This window comes from Ammodytes marinus (assembly GCF_949987685.1).
Source record: "Ammodytes marinus genome assembly, chromosome: 13".
Taxonomy (NCBI): domain Eukaryota; kingdom Metazoa; phylum Chordata; class Actinopteri; order Uranoscopiformes; family Ammodytidae; genus Ammodytes; species Ammodytes marinus.
The window spans coordinates 29,627,315-29,648,418 of NC_137217.1; the positions used below are offsets into that span (position 1 = coordinate 29,627,315).

The window sequence follows — 21,104 nt, forward strand, 5'->3', positions numbered from 1 at the left end:
TGAACGTGTAAAAAGCTTGATTTCATTATTGAGTCCTGTGCACTTGTATGATCTTTATACTGAAGTTCAGATCATTGTGTGTATTGAAGTGAATACATAACACTGATCATGTGTCAGAGGAGGCCACACGGCATCACCTAAGCCTTGTGTTAACAGACTGTTTATGTGGTGTGTGTGTGTGTGTGTGTCATTCAGTCTGTCACCTTGTTGCTACATCGGGTGTTTGTGTGTTTGTGTTGGCATGTGCTCAATCTACACACACACACACACACACACACACACCCCTTACCTGGGGTTTACAATCTTGTTAACAGCAGTTCGGAAAACAGCAGCTAAATAACTGCGGCCGAGAGATAAACTGTCCTCTCTGCTCCTGCCCCCAGGACTTCAGACCACACACACACACACACACACACACACACACACACACACACACACACACACACACACACACACACACACACACACACATCCAAAAAACAACTACTCTTTATGGAGTTGCCTTTCATTATCTCTGATGGATTTGACACACATCCCTAAAGCTACAGTTCTCACAACATTTAGGACTTTAGTCGATCGAGTTTTGCCCTTGGAGCTGCGACTATCTTGTCCATTTACAAGAACAGGTCTAAACAATAAAGTTTTCCTGTTTTCAATTGTTCTATCCTTTTATATCCAATGTATTTCTATGGGGTGAGCTCAGCAGTCCCTTATAAGGCCTTATAAAGTCTGTCTCTGTCTCTAGATGTCAACACTGGAGCAGGAGGGAGAGGAGGTGGTTGGACAGGCTCGTTGTCCCTTCGAGTCACGTCAATCAAACGTGGGCCTCTTCGCAGGTGAGTGAAGCAGACTGTTTGTGTGTGTGTGTGTGTGTGTGTGTGTGTGTGTGTGTGTGTGTGTGTGTGTGGACACGTGCGCGACAGATGTAATTAAAATGTCACAGGTTCAGCTCTGACAGCTGCTTTAGTGTGTCATTATTCCTCTCAAAGTGAACAGGAAAGATGGACTTTGATCATTTAGAGCCACAGGTGGTATTTATGGTAGTTTTTGGAAGCTTTAGCTCATGAAATACTAATCTTATGTTACATTTCTGTAAAACATTTTCAAATGCCTCAACTGATCATTCGAGTAATAAATAAAGGTTAAATGAAATGAAAATACACATTTAGATTTATTTTTATCACCATTCTAGGATGCATTTTGGTTGCTATTCAATGTGTATAGTATTAAAATGAATCAGTGTTAGTGAGCATCAAATCTTCCTAATTGCAAATAATTCCATCAATTGAATTAAAACAGAAAATCATTGATAACAAAATGAAAGTTAGCTGTGGTTTATAGTACACATTTAATTTGTACTAACTGAAACATATACATTTAGTAAAGTCTGCTTTATCTCAGGCATGTGGTGGTTGAATCCAAAAATGAACAATCAAAGATGCAAAATACATTTAACAATATAAAAATAAAATATAGGAATAGTCTAAAATACCTGTAAACTGCTGCTACATGTACCATGACAGTGTGTGATGTTGAATTTGCCCCTTGACGGTCTCTGATTTGTGTTTGAGTTTATTTACTAATCATAGCAGAGAAGGAAGCTGATACTTTGTGAAACAGTTCAGAGTCAAGTTCAGTTTAGAGTGAAGGCAGGGGACATACCTTAACACACACACACACACACACACACACACACACACACACACACACACACACACAGACCTTAACTCTATCCTGCCAGGTTTCCACTGACATTTATGCAAAGTTCACATGGGGGGGGCGACGTGAAAAGTGACACATTTTCCTGCATCTGTTATCCTATTATGTGTCATCTTAAAGGGCAGTAAAAGTCACCTGTGACCAAAATAGACAGTTGAAAGAAGGCTATTGCTTTCTTGGGGAAATTTCAATTGCAATTTTTAAAGCTGCTCCAACAAACTTTCAGTTTGTTTTAATTCTAGCGTTCCCTTTGGACAAAATCTGTAGTGTTTTTAAACTATGCCAGCTGTTGTTCCTGGGTGAGGGTACCCATGACAAAGGCATTAAGAAAAAACTATATAAAAACAGCATTCTTTGCACTGATGGTCTTGTTTGCTGTTACATGTCATCTATGATCACCAGAGGAAAAAGGAGACTGTTTCAGAAATATTTAAAAGTTCCTTGTAGCACCTTATTAATCAAGGTACTTTTTCTTCTTCTATTCTCTTTATTAGGTGGTGATTTCTACTCGGCCACGATGACGGACTTCTTGGCGAGCGATGCGGTGATCTACCGAAGTCTGGGAGAAAGTAGTCCCGTTCTGCGTACGGTCAAGTACGACTCCAAATGGCTGCGAGGTGAGCATCCAGCATTGTACACAGTGCAATATTTTGGCACATTAAAGCTATAGTGCGTGACTTCTGTCACCCCCATGAGGAATTCTGAGTAATTACAACAACAATGTTGGTGCATCTACATGAGGTAAAGCCTTTGGTGATCACACATGGATCACCAAACGTCCAGGTTTTTTTCTTAGCAGTAGAATCAACAACTGAAACATTTCTTGGGCTCTTCTTGGGGTTTTTCAGAGCTCCTGTGCCAGTGTCAGGGAGCGACACCAATTTGTAAACACTGCCATACTGAGAAATACAGAGAGAGTTTTGTGGAGCTAATAGGCTTAATCAACTTTGTGTCAACTCATTTGGCGATGGCTTGAACGTAACCTAACATTCATTGATATGAAAAAGGTACGCACTCTAGCTTTAAACATACAGTTATGACACTGTGAAGACATCAGATCTCTCTTATATATCAACACCTCATTGACTCGGGCCTTGTTCACATAGCTGTCTCTTGAATCAGTCTGTGAACATCCCAAGATTCACTTCTCAGAGCGAAATATAAAATCTCTTCTCAAATCTTGTATCTCCCCTTACGCTTTTGTCCAACCCCATTCACTTAGCACAGTTAGTTCAGTTAGCACTAGAAGGCTTCTCATCTGAATCCAGCTCTCACACTGTTGCAGATAGTATCAGCTGTATCTGATTAACATTTAATTCGGTAATTACCTGAGCTCACGTCTTGTTTTCTGTGTTCTCTGAAAGCTTGCCGTCTGTCCCTCGGCCAGCGGGAATTTGTTAGAGAAAAGAAACACACTCTCACGGACGGAGATAGGATTGTGTGTCTCTTTCCCCTAATGAAATTATGTGATAACATCGCCGCAGTTTAGACGTCAGAATCTTGGCCGTCAGTTTTATGTTGCCAATTATTTTCTTGGTTAAGCGATTGTCACCCTACAGGAGTTATTGTATTGGAAGGCTCTCATTGAAATGGATGTGTGGTTTTGTAAAATTAGGAATTGTAGTTCCACTCCTTCCAGTATCTATTGAGTGCCCGCCCTGAATTCAAGACCTAACTTGTGTGTATTTATCCCCCTTGTGAAGTTGTGTGAAGATTATTTTGTCCACCAAAAAATTGGCTTTCAAGCAATCACACCGGCGAACATTTATCATAGTGTTTGCTTTAAAAATTGCAGACACAATTAATGGCTCATAATAATACTTTTCTATCCATCTAGATTAATTCCACACAAGATAAAATATATTATAAAAATACTTCAGAAGGTTGACATTTCTGTATTATATATTTTTTTAATAGGTTTTATGTAATAAGCTAATATATTGAGATACTGAATGTTTTATTATATGAGCTGTAAGGTGTAATGATCAAATTAAAACAAAAGAAGAAAGGCCTGAAATGTTTCATGTTGTGTAATGAATCTAGAATATATATAACATTTTACTTTTCTAATGTAGTTCTCCAATGTTATTACATTTTTTTACCTGTATTTTCCTTTTCTGTCCCGCAGAGCCCCATTTCCTCCACGCCATAGAGTACGGGAACTACGTTTACTTCTTCTTCAGTGAGATTGCAGTAGAGTACACCACACTTGGCAAGGTGAGCCTCTCTAGCAGACACACACACAGACAGACACGCGACAAACCTGTTGTCATGTGGATTCTATTGTTTAGTTCCGGAGTGGAATGAAGTCTAACAACAACATCTCTCCACCACATACACACCACATGACTTTAAAAACAGCTGTTCATTGTTGTTGTGTGTGTGTTGTGTTCACATAACTCAAACATTTGTCCATAGTTCATATTTACACATTTTCATATTTCATGTAAAGTATTCCATTCCATACAGTTATTATTTTCTTTTTCTTTCCATGTACAGTATTCTATTTATTTTTCAATTCATTGTATTTTGCATTCTACTTTATATTTGTATGATGCACCTTATCTCTACACTTGTATTTGCACCGTTTTTTTGCACTCTTTTTCTGTTTACCTAGGACTCACTTTGCTCTCTTCCCTTGTGTGTTTCTCTATACATTGTATTCTTCTATATTGCATTGTTGAGAGGGTTCCCGAGACTTAAGAATGTCATTGTCAATGACAGCTGCAGTGTTTGTCACTCAGATCTTTATTGACAATATTTTAGACAATAACATGCAAGTTACACCAACATAATACTATATTTCAAACAGAAGTTGGCAAGAGAAGTAAAAGAAAAACAAACTGCTTGGAATGAATGTGCCTTCTTATTCTTCGATTCTTGAGGATGAATTTATCTTTTAGTTATTGTTATACCAATTTGGAGTCCTGTAGACTAGAGACTAGTCCATTTTTTTCCCCCATTTCCTGTCTAATCATGCTTCTTGAAGTCTCAGTTTGTGTGATCATTTCTCTATCACAAATATCTCTTCAACAAAAGTTATCCCACTGACTTTTCATTGTTGTCCAACGTCTAACACTCTTGAATCTTGCCCTGTGTTGTCTCAGGTGGTGTTCTCCAGAGTGGCCCGCGTGTGTAAGAATGATAACGGCGGTTCTCCGAGGGTTCTGGAGCGTTACTGGACGTCGTTCCTCAAAGCGCGTCTGAACTGCTCCGTCCCGGGAGACTCCTTCTTCTACTTTGACGTCCTCCAGTCGCTCACCAACGTTCTGCAGATTAACCACCGGCCCGCCGTGCTAGGAGTCTTCACCACACAGGCTAACAGGTGAGGAGCTAGGCTATTGGCTCTTATTATAATGTGTATTGTGTGTTTAAGAAAAAAGTTTTAAATTGCATGCAAAATACACAAGATATGGTGTAATTTTTTTATTTTTGTTACTTTAGATATGCATAAGCCAAGTTTATGACTTTATTCTATGACAAGAGTGCCTAGGTTTTCACACTGTTCGGATGCTACAATACCAAAAATCTGGAAAAAGCTATTATCAGTGAATACATTTGTTAGCCAAGTTCTTCTTCTAAAAGGTGAACATTCATTTTCTTGTTCTTCTCTGACATAAAGCTCCAGTAAATACATTTCAATGTTGGATTATTGGTTGTACTTTTATAGCATTTTTTTACGTTTTTCTGATATTACATGAACAAAACAATGTTTCACTAATTAGATAATATCCACCTCCTCTGTGTGTGTGTGTGTGTGTGTGTGTGTGTGTGTGTGTGTGTGTGTGTGTGTGTGTGTGTGTGTGTGTGTGTGTGTGTGTGTGTGTGTGTGTGTGTGTGTGTGTGTGTGCTTTACGATGGATAAAAAACCTTGTAGGAAAATAGTAAAAGAAAGGGCCAAAACAGGCAAGACAGCAAACATATCCCACTATAAGTAAAGACATATTTCTTCAGTATGTGCTGTATTCCTCTAGCCAAGGTTGTGCCAGACTTGGAACACGGTTGCTGAATACCAGACCTTTTATAATGCCATCTCCCTTTGTGTTCCCTTTCTATAACAGCATCACCGGCTCGGCTGTGTGTGCGTTCTACATGGACGACATAGAGAAAGCCTTCAGTGGCAAATTCAAAGAGCAAAGGAACAGTGAGTCTGCTTGGACACCTGTCCCCGAGGAGCAAGTCCCCAAGCCAAGGTAACTGTGTGTGTGTGTGTGTGTGTGTGTGTGTGTGTGTGTGTGTGTGTGTGTGTGTGTGTGTGTGTGTGTGTGTGTGTGCGCTTCTTTAAATAGCAAACCGTCACTTTCCAAGAACATGTCTTTCTGAGTCTGCCAATGGAGTTTGTGCAGCTGCTTCTGTTGTTATTCTCCACTGACATCTATGAACACGAAAAGAAGAAAAAACACACACACACACACACACACACACACACACACACACACACACACACACACACACACTGACACACTAGACACCTGTTTTCCCTCCTACTGGTCCCTGAAAGCAAACAGCTGCCAGCGCTTTTACATCTGTGCCCTTGGAAAGAAATCCACTTCGGATTTGATTCAATATTTTATTTATTTTTTCTATATTTACCCTTCTTTTTCCCTCATTTTTTTTTATTTCTGCTGAACATTTAAGACTGAACAAGTATAAACATAAATGTAATATTCTATCTCCTTGCTCTAGGCCTGGTTGCTGTGCCGGTGAGGGCTCAGCTGCGGCCTACAAGTCCTCCACCACTTTCCCAGATGAAACCTTGACGTTCATAAAGTCGTATCCGCTTATGGACGAGAGCGTGCCCTCCGTAAACGACCGGCCCTTCTTCACCCGCACCACCAGCAGGTAAGACATCTGGTGTTTAAGCTGTAGATCATTTGTGGAATAAATTGATGATTTTTAGATTATGTTTTGCCATTTTCAATCTCTATTAGACAGTACAGAGTTGAAATTGGGAGACAGAGAGAGAGAGAGGGGATGACATGCAGCAAAGGTCCATGGGTTGGATTTGAACCCCCGACCACTGCAACGAAGGCCAGAGCTAATATGGTACACGCTCTATCCACTACGCCACCGGAGCGCCTCAAAAATCCTAATTTTGAGGAGAAATATACAGATGCAAACAGACAAGGTGTATGCAATAAACACATAAATGTACATGTTGGACCTTTTATTTATACTAGTGTATAAGAAGACATGTTATGAAGCAAAATAGACAAAAATCTCAAAATTGACCCGTGCTTGGAAAAACAATGCAAGTTTCTCCCGTTAAGAGAAAATATCAGGGTCTTTCTCCAATCGTTATTGTTCAGGTATTATTCAGTATTTTTGATAGCAACATAATGTCGCGGCAGTGTTTGCACAGTCTGGGCAGTGATTGGTATCGATGGGTGAGCTCAGGTGGAACACACAGCCCTGTCTCTCATTAAAACACATTGGATTTGGATTTGACGGTCGATCTCGGCCCAAAACCAAAGACGAGAGAGGGGCAAGAAAGGTGAGGGGGTCCATGAGAACTGACACAACTGGTGTGTGTGTGTGTGTGTGTGTGTGTGATTTGAGGATCCACTGATATCAGATTGATCTTGCCCTCAAACATATAGCAGTCATACACATCCACACGAGGCAAGGTGGGTGAATTGTCTTGCCCAAGGACACAACAACCATGACACAAGTGGCAGGGCGGGGATCGAACCACCAACCCTTCGTTCATTGGCCGACTCGCTCTACCACCTGAGCCACAGTCGCCCTATACTGGAATACGGGGTTTTTGTTCTGTCAGTATAAGGTATAGCCACGTCTGACTACACCATATGAAGGCATTGTATTTGGCACAGGCTGTATGTGAGTCCTTGGGCATTAATTGCGCTACTCTGCCCCTGATTGGCTCAAACTCATTTAGGCATGAAGAGTGTTGATTGGTTAGCGTCTAAGTACGAATTTCAGGAGAAGTAAATTAGAGCCAGAGAAAAATGGGGGTCAAGTGTTTGCCCTTGCAGCTTGTCAACCTTCAAGTAAAGTGAAGTGTGTAAAATGGAATAAGGAATGGTTTTCCCAAAATGCATAAATAATTAGGCATTTGTCTCACTCAAGTGTTGATTGCAATATGTAAATTTGATAATGATAGATAAGATACACCCTGAAAATAAGGAAAAAAATAAGTTAAGTGCATATTTATACTAGTGGCCCATTTAGGGCTCAAATTTATATGCAAGAGTAGTGTAACGTCGCAAACATTTTGGGGGCCATCTTTTTTGAGTGTATTCACTTCTTCAGACACCACTGCACCACCGGTCACAAGTGTTCAAACTGTGCCACATAAATCTTAGACATGGATTTACACACAGCGGATACACATCACCGATTCAGCCTTAGACACGCACACACACACACACTAACATACACACATGCACACACACACACACGCACACACACACACACACACACACACGAACACACACACCCTCCATGCCTCCTGAAGCAGAGCCAGCCTGACAGCCAGCCAGACACTGCAGAAGGGCCCTCGCTCTCACACTGGGGAAACATGCGCCGCTTCGCATCTGGCGCCAAAAACATCACATCTGCCTGGTGCTCTCCCAGATTCAGCCTTAGACAGACACACACACACACACACACACACACACATAACACACACACACACACACACACACACATAACACACACACACACAAACACACACACACACACACACACATCTGCCTGGTGCCCTCCCTATAGACAGGAGCTAGATAAATGAAAGCTAAGCAGAAGCACATCACTCAGGACCACTGAGTTATTTTGGGGAAGAGCCAGTCTGGTCCATGTGGTGTAAACACACCGGCCTGTATGGGACCATCTGGGACACACTGGTGTTCAGCCACTGGTCAATGTAGTCTGTTTTGCTTCCATAACATGTCTTCTTTCATACTAGTATAAATAAAAAGGTTCAAAATGTACATGTAGGTGTTTCTTTAACTAAACCTTGTCTGTTTGTGTCTGTATATTTCTCCTATACAACAATCTTTAACGGCCATAATCTCAACATTAGTTTTTTTTTAACCAAAATTGTCATCTCCTAAAGCACTTACATCAACTTAATTTTTAATTTCTTTCTTTGTCCAACATCTAATTTTATTTTAAAGAGATGTAAATGTATGCATCCTTAGTAAGATATCCTCACATTTTAAAATGTCTAATACAAAAAACATTGTTTTAATGTTAGTGATTAACTGGCAAAGTTCCATGATGATATCTAGAAGTTGTTCCACTCTTCACCTGCAGTGTCTGGGCTTAAGAATCTAGTCGGGACGAGATGCCAAAAGCAAAGATAACAGAGTTCATAAGTTTGTTTGTTCAAATCCCAAATCCAGAGAGGGACAACCATGGAGGCAGATAAGAAGAATTAGTCAATCTTATCCCCGGACTCAAGGTGCCCTTCAGCACGGCTCTTAATCCTCTCTCTCTCTCTGTGTGTGTGTGTGTGTGTGTGTGTGTGTGTGTGTGTGTGTGTGTGTGTGTGTGTGTGTGTGTGTGTGTGTGTGTGTGTGTGTGTGTGTGTGTGTGTGTGTGTGTGTGTGTGTGTGTGTGTGTGTGTGTGTGTGTGTGTGTGTGTGTGTGTGTGTGTGTGTGTGTGTGTGTGTCAGCGGTGGTGTTGCTCCAGATAGCGCTACACTTCACTGGACTTCCTCATTAACACAAACAAAACACAACAAAGAAACTGTGGGACTCAGAAAGAGATTTCATTGGTCGAGAAAAAGTTTGTTAAATCCTTAGTAAACCTGGTCTGAAATAGTTAAAAATCAATATATGATAACAAAGCTAGGTGTGTAAAAAAGCTTTTACAGAAATCTCAAAATGAATGTTCTTATTTATTATTATAAAACGTTGTTTAAACAAAATGCTTTTTCACCGTCTAGACCAGATTGTGTGGTTGTGGCCGTATCAAACGGTCTCCATGGCAATAGTCATTGTTTTTATAGAATGTTCAGGCAGAGAACTGCTGTGATTGGTTCAAAATACTTATTGTGTCATCAGAACCAGAGTATACCCCTCTTCATCTAAATCGAATTTCTGTAAAGTTGATCGAACCTAAATGACAATATATTTCATCTGGATTGATACAAATGCCTATAACTCACTTTTTTTAGATGCTTTTACTATCATGCGGCTAACTCCCCAAATTACCTAGTTAGGAGGATGTTGTGGATTTTGGTTCACAGGGGCTTACACAACAGGGCAGATTGGATCGATTGAACCGGTGTGGGTGGATGGATGAATTAATAGGATGAAGGGATTATAGAATGTAGGCGGTGGAGGAGAGGAATGGAATGGTGGGTTGTTGTTTAGATGGAGTGATTGATCGCACACTCATTCGTTATACAATGAGCTCGGTGTTCGCCCACCGTCTGCTCTGTTTACCGTGGGAAATGGATTTTGACAAACCAAGACAATGTTAAGATGCGAACCAGCACATTTTGGAGTGTTTCCCCCCCGCTCCAATTTAGATCAGTTTGACAGCTAAAGTTTTCAAACATCTTCATTACAGATGGGTAACTTTTAAAGGTAAAGTCAGCGGTTCTGGAGAACGCTTGTTGTCAAAATCACTTTTTGTCCAAATCGGTGAATATCTCCTCACGATCCGCTACCTGTCCGTACTGTGTGTGCGCTGATAAAGAATTGTGTGAAATTGTGGCTCTGTAAAATGGACAAAGGGGTTGACTTTGACGTCTGCTGATAGTGCACCTTTCCATGTATATAGCAATACTTTTTTTTTGGCATTTTCAAACTTTATTAGATAGTACATAGTTGAAATGTGGAGACAGAGAGAGAGAGAGAGGGGATGACCTGCAGTAAAGGTCCACGGGTTGGATTTGAACCCGCGACCACTGCAACGAATGCCGGAGCCAATATGGTACACACTCTATCCACTACGCCACCGGAGCGCCCCTTATATCAATACTTTTAACAGAGCCTTTCTTCTTCTCTTGTCTTTTTAATGCAGGTTTAAGTTGACCCAGATAGCGGTGGACACCTCCGCAGGGCCGTATAAGAACTACACGGTGGTGTTTCTGGGCTCAGACAACGGACATGTGCTGAAGATCTTATCCAGCACAGAGGGGGCCAACGCATCCTTCAACACACAACTACTGGAAGACATTGATGTCTACAACCCTCACAAGTCAGTACATCTGCCGTTTGTTATTGGTGTGTGTGTGTGTGTGTGTGTGTGTGTGTGTGTGTGTGTGTGTGTGTGTATGTGTGTGTGTGTGTGTGTTTTTGTTTTTCCTTAAAAGTTTTTGATCTTTTTCAATGTTTATGTTTTTGTCCTTTACTTGATCCCTACATTTCTGTACTTTCTTGCTGTACCTCTTATTATTTTCTGCATTATCTATCCCGCACACCCACTCCTTGGTCTGTTGCATTGTTGCAATTGCAACTTTGCATGACCCTGTTCAGCTTGAAGGGGATACTGCTACTTTTCTGTTTTCTGACTGCACCACTTGTGAAGTTTATCTGCATTGAGTTTGATTAACAACCAGCTTTCTGTTTCATTTTCAAACTGTGCCAGTCTTCTGCAGCAATGAGTTAAAGGTGGAGTCAGTGATACTGGAGAAAGTGTGTTGTCAAAATCAGTGAAATTCTCCTCACAGTCCGCTTACCTTTCTGTAGTGTGTGTGCTGGGCTTTGTATTAACAAAACATTTTCAGTACACACAAAAAAAGGTAAAGGAATTTGACGAGATATTCACTGGTTTTGATATAACTTGACTTTGACAGCAAGCGTTCTCCAGAATAGAAGACTGCACCTTTTAAACAGAAATCCAAAATGTCTGATCCTAACATTCTGTGTGTTTCTCTCTCTGTGACATCTGATATCTAGATGAACTGACCTCACCTCAAACATTTCTGATCGTAATATTGCTATTTTTTACTCTGTCCCCACAAGCGTTCTCCAGAATAGCAGACTTCACCTTTTAAACAGAAATCCAAAATGTCTGATGATCCTAACATTGCTGTGTGTTTCTCTCTGTCCCCAGATGTAGTGTGTGGGGTGAGGACAGACGGGTGCTGGGGCTGGAGTTGGATCGGGACCATCACTCTCTGTTCGTGGCGTTCTCCAGCTGTGTCATCCGCGTCCCACTGAGCCGCTGCTCCGACTACACCACCTGCAAGAAGTCAGTCACCTGTACACTCACAATGCATCTATTTGTTTCTATTGTATTGTACCTTATTTAACAGTGTTACAGAGTGCTTAACAAGGGGAAATAAAGCAGAAACTATATCTAGTAAGAAGAAAGACAGACAGGCAAATAGACATACATAAGCACAGACAGACAGACATACATAAGCACAGACATAAGCACAGACAGACCTGAGCACAGAAACATTAGAATATCATAAGATCACAGAACATTACCTATACAATGGTCATGGGGTCATGTAAGTAATAAGTTACTGTCCTAAGCCAGGCAAATATCTCCTATTTAAGGCAGATTGACAAGTTTGACTGTCCTTTTCAAGACAAAGAATTCACACTCAAAATGCACGTATCTTTTTTTACATGTAAATATAATTTCTTCATGTAGATTTGCGTGACAAATTATGCAAATGTTGCACATATTGGAAGACAAAAATCTTTCTGAGAATGTTTAGTCTCGGGAATGAGTCAAAAGCCACCGAAGCAAAACAAGTTTGAGCCTCAGACCACACTCAGTGCTGCTTCCCAGAAAACGCTGTATAGTATAAATGTAGGATTTCCTCCCGTTCAAGTAAATTGCACCAACTCTGCTGCTGCCAGGTAACTCTAGCAAAGCAGGATCAATTTCCCTTCTGCAACTTACAAATTTAACAAAATGTGTCCATTCACGATGCTGTTAAAATAATTTGGATAAAAAGCTGTGTCCCAAATAGCAGATGTGTATACGCTGTTATCTTGCCTAGTTCGTGGAGTTGTGTGGGGCCCAGAAAAGCACTCTGAGGTTATGTGTGGTGTTGGCAGGTAAGTGGAAGTGAGATTAAACGGAGCTGCAGTGTGGTTAGAGGCAAACGCTGAACAGTTTGTATAATCTGATTCTGATCTGAGCGCCGTGTTTTGATAGGTGACCCCGTGTTGCTACACAGCTGCAGTAAGAAGAAGAAGGCCTTTTCAGTATTCAGGTTTTCTGAGAAATTGTTTTATACCCTTGGGGGTTTATGGTTGGCATGTAAAGTAAGGAAAAAATATGAAATGGCAACCATAAATGCCCGAAAATTGCCTGGTTCCCCAAACATGATACTTTTCTGTTAGTTTATTAGTCTTATATTGTTCCGTACTTCTGACACACACACACACACATAGGAAGCAAAGTAACTCAGAGAGGACAGGTTACATTGGAAATCAGACAACATGTTCCATTCCAATGTAAAAACTAAGTTAAAGTGACTACGAGGAACTTTGAGTTTTTGTTAATACAGCGCCCCCTTTGGACAAAAGCAGTAGTGTTTTTAAGACACCAGCGCCTGCTATCTTAAAGAGTTTTGCTAGCAATGGTGGAGAGAGTAAAGGATGCATGGCTATGAGGTAATGTATTAATATGTGATTATGTCAGATTAATAATGATAATAGGACAATGGTTACGCAAAGTAAACTTTGATTTAGTAGCGTTTATAAACACAGGATGTTCTGGTCTGGGAAATCTTACCTGAGCAAAGGCATTAATAATAGTTATGTTAAAATAGCATTCTTTCTATGATGGTATCATTTGCTGTTACAGGTCATTTATAATCATCAGAGGAAAATTGAGACTGTTCCATGAACATTAAAACGTTCCTGGTAGTCTCATTAATGTAACACACTACCTAATATAAGCAAATGAATAATCAATTACCTGGAAAATTTGGGAAAAATAGAGCGATGAATCAGTTATTCAAATACTCATTAGCCGAAGTGGTAAAACATTATGTTGGGTATAATCATCAAGTCATCGGCCCATAAACACAGCTGGCACAGATCCCCCCCAGCTGCTGTAAATCCTGTGAACGCTATGAATGAGAACCTTGGAAGTGCTGCTGTCAAGAGGCTGACGTTGCATTTAGAACAAGTTTATGAGCTGAGTGCAGCACAGCCTTCAAGCGTCTCTCTCTCTCTCTCTCTCTCTCTCTCTCTCTCTCTCTCTCTCTCACTCCCTCTCCCTCTCTCTCCTTCTCTCTCTCTCTTTTCTACGGCCTTTTGTTTTCGTCAGGCGATGTTTTAGCCCCAGTTAATGTATTTTGCTCCCCAGCTTCGGGAGCTATTTTTGGGGCTGTGAGGATGAGGAATGTTGGCCCCATGTATATATTCCTTTCCTTACACACACACACACACATACTCTCACTCACTCACTCACACACACACACACACACACACACACACATACTCTCTCTCTCACTCACTCACTCACTCACTCACTCACTCACACACACACACACACACACACACACACACACACACACACACACACACACACACACACACACACACACACACACACTCTTCTCTCTCTATCACACACCCTCCTTCTCCGTCTCTCAACCGATAGAAAGTATTTCTCCTGAGCTCCAGCGGGGAATACATACAGTCCCATAGCATGCTAGCCGCTCATTGCAAAGGCCTGGAGAAGCTCTCAACGTCGTTAATTCATAAATAGGAACCAGCTGATTGGCAGGGAGCCAGCGACGGTGACCGCCATGTTTTTAAATGTTAAAGCTGAAGGAGAGAGAAAGGGAAAGTGGATAGGAGCCGGTCTTACTCTAGCTTACAGCCCCAGATCCTCTCAGAGACTCAGGCCATAGCACACCTCATCCTGGGATTAGGGGCCCAGCAAAGCCCCTTCTGCACCCACCAGGAGGTCAGGAACCAGCCACTGCACTGTCAGGACGAAAACAACCTCAGGGCAACTGTCCTCACTAGATTACTTAACTTTGAGGCTGAACTAAAACTCTTAAGTTTTAAGCAAAACTGCCTATATATTTTTTCTCAATGTTTCTTTATTGGTATTTTTAGATGTTATACAGAATGCAATGCAGATAGTTAGATACATACAAGCCAACTAATTATCTTTGGTTGAACTATACAAACGTACCAGTAGTCTAATGTTAATGTATCTTCATATGTATGAAAACTACAATTACAGTTGTGCCAACTAATTCTCTGTCATACAGGTAACAAATAAAATCAACTCACTCAAAATGTTGAAACACTAAAGAGTGTTAAAACTGTCTGCAAAGGGGGCGCCCTTAGCTCAGTTGGTAGGGCGTCCCCCCCATGGGCCTCAGCCAGCAGCAGACCCGGGTTCGATTCCAGCCCGCGGTTGTTCTCTGCATGTCACTCCCCTCTCTGCCCCATTTCAACTCTGTCTCTACACTATCAATAAAGCATAAAAATGCCTAAAAAATATCTTAAAAAAAAAAAAAAAAAAAAAATGTGCAAAACTTTCTGAACAAATAATAAGTTGGCACGACATTACATTTTTGGAAGAACTCAGAACTTGAAGTTACATTGCATATGAATGATAAGTTATGTCAACAAAAGATAATGTGTTGGCTCAAATGTGTAGGCAGATGTTGTTGTTAGATGTTTTCCTTCAGACTTAGAACTCAGACATCTAGTGCAGCTCTATATCTATATCTATCTAAAGTTGCCTTTTCCTAACTCTTTCATTTTAACAGTGCATATCCTCATTTTACCACCTATGAATCTGTCTCCCCTTTCAGATGACTTTTTTCCCTCTTCTCTCTGTGTTTTTCTGCCTCCATTTTACTTGGCTCATTCCTCCCTCTCTCTCTCTCTCTCTCTCTCTCTCTCTCCCTCTCCCTCCCTCCCTCCCTCCCTCCCTATATAGTCTCTCTCTCTCTCTCCCTCTCTCCCTCCCTATATAGTCTCTCTCTCCCTCCCTCCCTATATAGTCTCTCTCTCTCTCTCCCCCCTCCCTCCCTCCCTCTCTCCCTCCCTTCGTCCCTGCAGCCTGCGTTGTCAGGGCTCTTTTTTTCACTCCAGGCAAACGCTGCCAATATTAGGTTTCAGAGAATGCCTTGTTTTCAACAGCGGCTAGGAACTGTATGGAATGGGAGTTTTTAATAACAAAAAGAGAGAAATACAATAAAAGGGGGGCAGACAGAGAGAGGCCCCAAAACCCTGAAAAAATGTACATCCAGAGATTTTCAGCTCCACTGGGCATTTTCCTTTTTATATGAACAGTTTTGAAGAGAATGAAATTACTTGTATTGCCATCCTTTGACGTACTGTAGATTTAGCTGAATAATTTGCTAACAGGTTTATTCCAGATTGTCTAATCCCTTTATTTTCTGCTTAGTTGGTTGTCATTACTGTAAAGTATGACCTTGATATGATTATCAAAGTTACTGCTAACAGCAAGATGTCATCAATACTATGAGGATATATCACATAGCACACACAGTCAGCCATTCCTGAAACCTTTACAAAAACAAAAGTCATTTTTGAAAATCTATCATTAAATAATGTTTTGCACCTGAATGGCAGTTAACTTTTCACACCTCTGCTGTGATTGGGGAAAGTCAAAGATGAAGCAGGTAGTTAGACTGTTTTTTAGACAGAGACGTAAGTTAATAATTTTGCCTTTTGCTTTCGTTTTCGCCTCCAAATAAGGTCAAACATGTTAGTCAGTGTGTGTGTGTGTGTGTGTGTGTGTGTGTGTGTGTGTGTGTGTGTGTGTGTGTTTGTGTGTGTGTGTGTGTGTTTCCAACCTGTTTGATCTCAACTGTAGCCCTTTAAGGATCTCATTTCTCTGTAATGTCACCACATTTGTAGATGTCAGCAGTTAACTTGTTCAAGACAAAAGTATTAGTGACTTGAATGATTGCCAAAACCATACAAAAGGTGGAATAAAAAACAGAATAGTATGTTTGTGGCCTTATGTTTATGAGAAAAAGAGGCAGCCTTAATTTGTCAACAATAAAAATAAAATGTTAAAAATCTTAGAACTTTATTAAGCTCTATATTCTCTGATAGCTTCTTTGTGTTGTTTAGTCGTGCAGCAGCAGCGTCATCTTAACTTAAACCTTCTCCAGGAAGTCAGTACTGGGTGTTATTCCCAGGACAGTGGCTGAAAGACAGCTGGAAGTTATGAGCCACAGCCTTAAAAAACTCCAAAACTGGATAAATCCAAATCCCCTCTCCTCTCAGCACCTTATGGATGTTCCCTCACACACTGTGGCCGCAGGCGAAGACACACAGACACACACACACACACACAAACACACACACACTCACTCACTCACTCACTCACACACACACACACACACACACGCACGCATGCACACACACACACACACACACCTATCTGTTCATCACAGCGTGAGAGATGAAGTTTGAAAGAGTGACGAGGGACACGCTAGTCGTAAATAGCAAATATGAGAACAATGTCGGACAAGGAACAAATGACTTCAGTTATGTCTCAGGACACGACTGGCCTGTTTTTTTTTTTACCCACAATGCTTTAGTTCGGAGGCTCATTTCTGTCTGAGGGAAAGGGGTGAGAGAGAGGGAAAAAGAGGTAGAGGGAGGGAGAGAGAGAGGGAAAAAGAGGGAGAGAGCGAGAGAGAGAGAGAGTGAGATGACTATATATACCGTATGGCAAATAGGGAATGAATAATTTATTAACGCTGCTCTGTGCAGTGTCACATATTGGCAGCCACACACACGGGGACAGAAATGTAGGACCTCAGCACCCAGAGGTCTTCTGTTGGTCTGTGAAGTGTGAGAGGGAAAAGGAAGTAGAAATGCTTAGGGCTTTTTTTGGACATCAAGTTTGTATTTCACTATGTAGTCTAGAATTTTCTCTTCCTGTGTATGTTAAAGGTGACACCGCTATTGAAGGACCATGTAAACAGATGGTACACTTAAAGGAATACTTCACCCATATGGAACCGGTGTTCTATCATTATAAAATCGTAATTATAATATAATGAATGAGATTTTTCTTCCCTCAGTCTTCCCTTGGCACAGCTGTCCTGTTAATCCTAACCCTACATTTTTACTAGTGTGATGTCACGCATGGGAAAATGTAGGGTTAGACAGTGAGACCAAAAAACACTCTTTCTGCCTTTTTTCAGGCTAAAATGAATCGATTTCTAAAATGTTTTGCACATTTATACTATAGGATCTCAGAGTTCAATACACCTTCGTATTCCCACCGGTGAAGTAGGCCTTTAACCATTAAACTACTATAGATTTGGTGGTAGAAAACCAGTGAAGTGAATTTCTCAATGTTCTGTTTATAATTGTGTCTAGGAAGTTGATTAAGCCTATCAGCTCCACATAACTATTCCTGTATTTCTCAGTATGGCAGCGTTTACAAACTGCTAAGAAAAAACCTGGACGTACAGTAGAAAGTATCAAATCTATGCGAATCCAACACCGAAGGCTTTACCTCATGTAGATGCGCAGACAGTGTTGTTGTAATTAATCTAAATACCTCATCAGACCAACAGAAGTTACGCACTATAGCTTTAAAAGCTGCACACTTAAATCAAACACGAGGCAGGAGAGGGACTGACAGCTGACTGAGTGGAAGAGTTGAATCAACTGAAGTGACTTGTGGGGGTTTGACATTAGAGGAACAGTAGTTAGCCTTGTGAGTCCAATGGGAGTTTATACTGTAGCGAATGGGAGCTAATTGCTACTGATTTGTGCTAATGCTAAAGGAAGTAAATGGTTCCAAGTCTACGCAGCATGTTATTGGCTTAAAATCACTAAACAGACATACAGTAGGACTACTGTCAGTAAGAGCAAGTGACTCCTAACACATGATTGGATGGAAAACTGGCTACTCACACTGAATAAGGTCATTCATAGCTTGTTACTGTGACTACACTGACCACTTTAAAGGTGCACTACGCAGTTTCAGAGGAGGGGGATTTGTTGACATTTGCAGAGCCTATAGTGCAGTTAGTTTACAAAACATATTTTATCTACATGTAATTCTTTTGTATTGAATAATTCTATCATCATAAATCAAAACTCAATCATTTTGAGGCAACTTGAACCAAAATAAGACTAGAATATGTTTGTAAAAAATAACTGTGGGCCCTGCTGCTGTAAACAACAACAGTGAAATAAGTAACTTTCAGGAAGCTTTCTAACTTCAAACAGTGTTCCCGGGATCAAATTTTCCTTTTAGAATGTTTTCTTTTTTCAGTTATGAAAATATAGCTTAGAACATTTTCACTTTTCTTACACACCCAAAGTTACACAGTGCACCTTTAAAAGCCCGATTGACTAAAGGTTTATAAAAAAACGTGTGCAACTTGATTTCACCAGGGGAACATTTTTTTTTTTTTATGTCCTGCCATCTTCCCTTAACTTCTTCAGTCCTTGTTGATTTACCCTCCGCATTTACTTTCTCACGGATACTCTCACATATCACATTTCATTGAGTAATATCAAGATCTCTTTGCTGTGGCTCAATAATGTGTATTGCATTACATTTCTCTGTGCGCTTGCGGTCACTCTGCCCTCCTTCCAAACGGACAGTCGTAAATATAATAGATGTAATCGAATTGGGATGCACCCCACCCCCCTTCCCCTCAGTCGTATTGCATAATCGCATTTATGTCGGTCATGAAGAATGCAACAATGTTATGTAAGCTGACATAGCTGATTGCATTCTTTATTCAATCATAAAAGTGCCATGGTTAATGTATTGTAAAATGCATGCTATGTGTTGTCATCCAGTCATGAAAACATTAAGCTGTACTGTATTAAAATTACACACACGCACACACATATACACACACACACACACACTCACACTCTCACACTCACGCAAAAACACACTCACACTAACTAACACACACACACGCACACACACACACACACACACACACACACACACACACACACACTCACACTAACACACACTCTCTCTCTGTGTTGGCAGACTTTGTAAACAAATCATTGTATTAGCATAAAAACAAGATTATGGGATCCGCCTGAAGAGTCACAGTTGAGATGTGAAAGATTTATGCTGTAATTTCACAATAAAGCTTTTGTTTTAGCAATTAGGAATGCTCTGTAACTTTCACTATGCTTAATGAAGATGCGGCAATTTCATCTTCAATTAAACAGGGCTCCCTTTTCTCTCTGGGTTATTTCAATCGACTATCTCTGTCTATGCCTTGTGTGTGTGGCAGTGTTATATAGTCATTTACACCCTGCTTAACACCATTACTTTGAGCACCCACTGACAGTTTGTTTCTATGTGTGTTTTGTTCTACAGAAGCTGTCTGTCTTCGCGGGACCCTTACTGCATCTGGCTCAAGTCGGGCAGCTGTGCCACAGTGTCTCCTGGCTTCAAGTAAGTCACACACACAGACACACACACACACACACACACACACACACACTGTCTCACTCACTCACACACGCACGCACGCACGCACACACTTATGCACTCACTCACTCACTCACTCACAGACACACTATCTCACTCACTCACACACACACACGCACGCACGCACGCACGCACGCACACTTGTTAACCCTTTTATTCATTACCTTAAAATGAGCCTTTTATATCAACATAGCAGGACCCGCCAACATAATACACCGCCATGTTTCTAGCACAGTAGCACAGAATAGACAAACTTAAACGGCCTTACACGTTTTTATTTATAGTGGGCTTCCTGGAGAAATGCACCTTTTGGAAGACGAAGAAGTAGTTTGATAGAATAAATAACTGAATACATCTTCACCTCAAAGTTTCCAGACACATTCATCCATCCTTGTGTCGTTCATGAAACTGTTGATATATTTTATAAGATATATATCTGTATTTGGTGTTATGACTATGAAGAGGGAAAAAATCTCAAATGAATGAATTGCAGTAGTCCACATAGAAATTAAATTTCAGTTACAAACATTTCTATACGTTTTAACATTGTCAAACCTCGTTCAAAGACCCTTGCTGGTGTCTGTAGCTGGGGGCTGCACTGTTGGTACGTTGCAGCACAGTTTGTACACGTCTTTATACATTTTTGTGGGGAAATAACAATGTTTCAAAGCTACTATTACTACTGCACGTATTTCAAAGTAAAAAAGTGCCCGGTGGAGCAGCTAGAAATACACAGAGCCGGCAAAACAGCACAAGATGTTCAGTTGGTTTAAGGGCTCACTGAAAGGTAGCACAGCCCAAATAAAGACATAAATTGCATCTGACAGCTCAATATCTACATTTTTCTCCAGTCTCCAGTGCCAAGAGCTGTTTGTATTACACACCGTCATTGTTTTGGCTTTAGTGAGAGTATTTTTGGATGATATGATTTGTCTCATTATGCAGGTGATAATACGGACAAGCTTTCATATGCACAGAACATTTCAAATTAACAGCAGTT

The 21,104-nt window shown here is 40.7% G+C and overlaps 1 protein-coding gene across 2 annotated transcripts in view; it reads left to right on the forward strand.

Moving 5' to 3' along the window:
- sema6cb (semaphorin 6Cb) overlaps window positions 1–21,104 on the forward strand; it is a 161,286-nt gene that overhangs the window by 104,348 nt on the left and 35,834 nt on the right. For both annotated transcript variants that reach the window (XM_080039389.1, XM_080039390.1), the window contains exons 9-17: window positions 746–836; window positions 2,214–2,336; window positions 3,848–3,936; window positions 4,827–5,044; window positions 5,781–5,912; window positions 6,406–6,561; window positions 10,718–10,894; window positions 11,753–11,890; window positions 19,991–20,068. In XM_080039389.1, coding sequence (XP_079895515.1) covers window positions 746–836; window positions 2,214–2,336; window positions 3,848–3,936; window positions 4,827–5,044; window positions 5,781–5,912; window positions 6,406–6,561; window positions 10,718–10,894; window positions 11,753–11,890; window positions 19,991–20,068 — 1,202 coding nt within the window. The remainder of the gene's footprint in view (window positions 1–745; window positions 837–2,213; window positions 2,337–3,847; window positions 3,937–4,826; window positions 5,045–5,780; window positions 5,913–6,405; window positions 6,562–10,717; window positions 10,895–11,752; window positions 11,891–19,990; window positions 20,069–21,104) is intronic.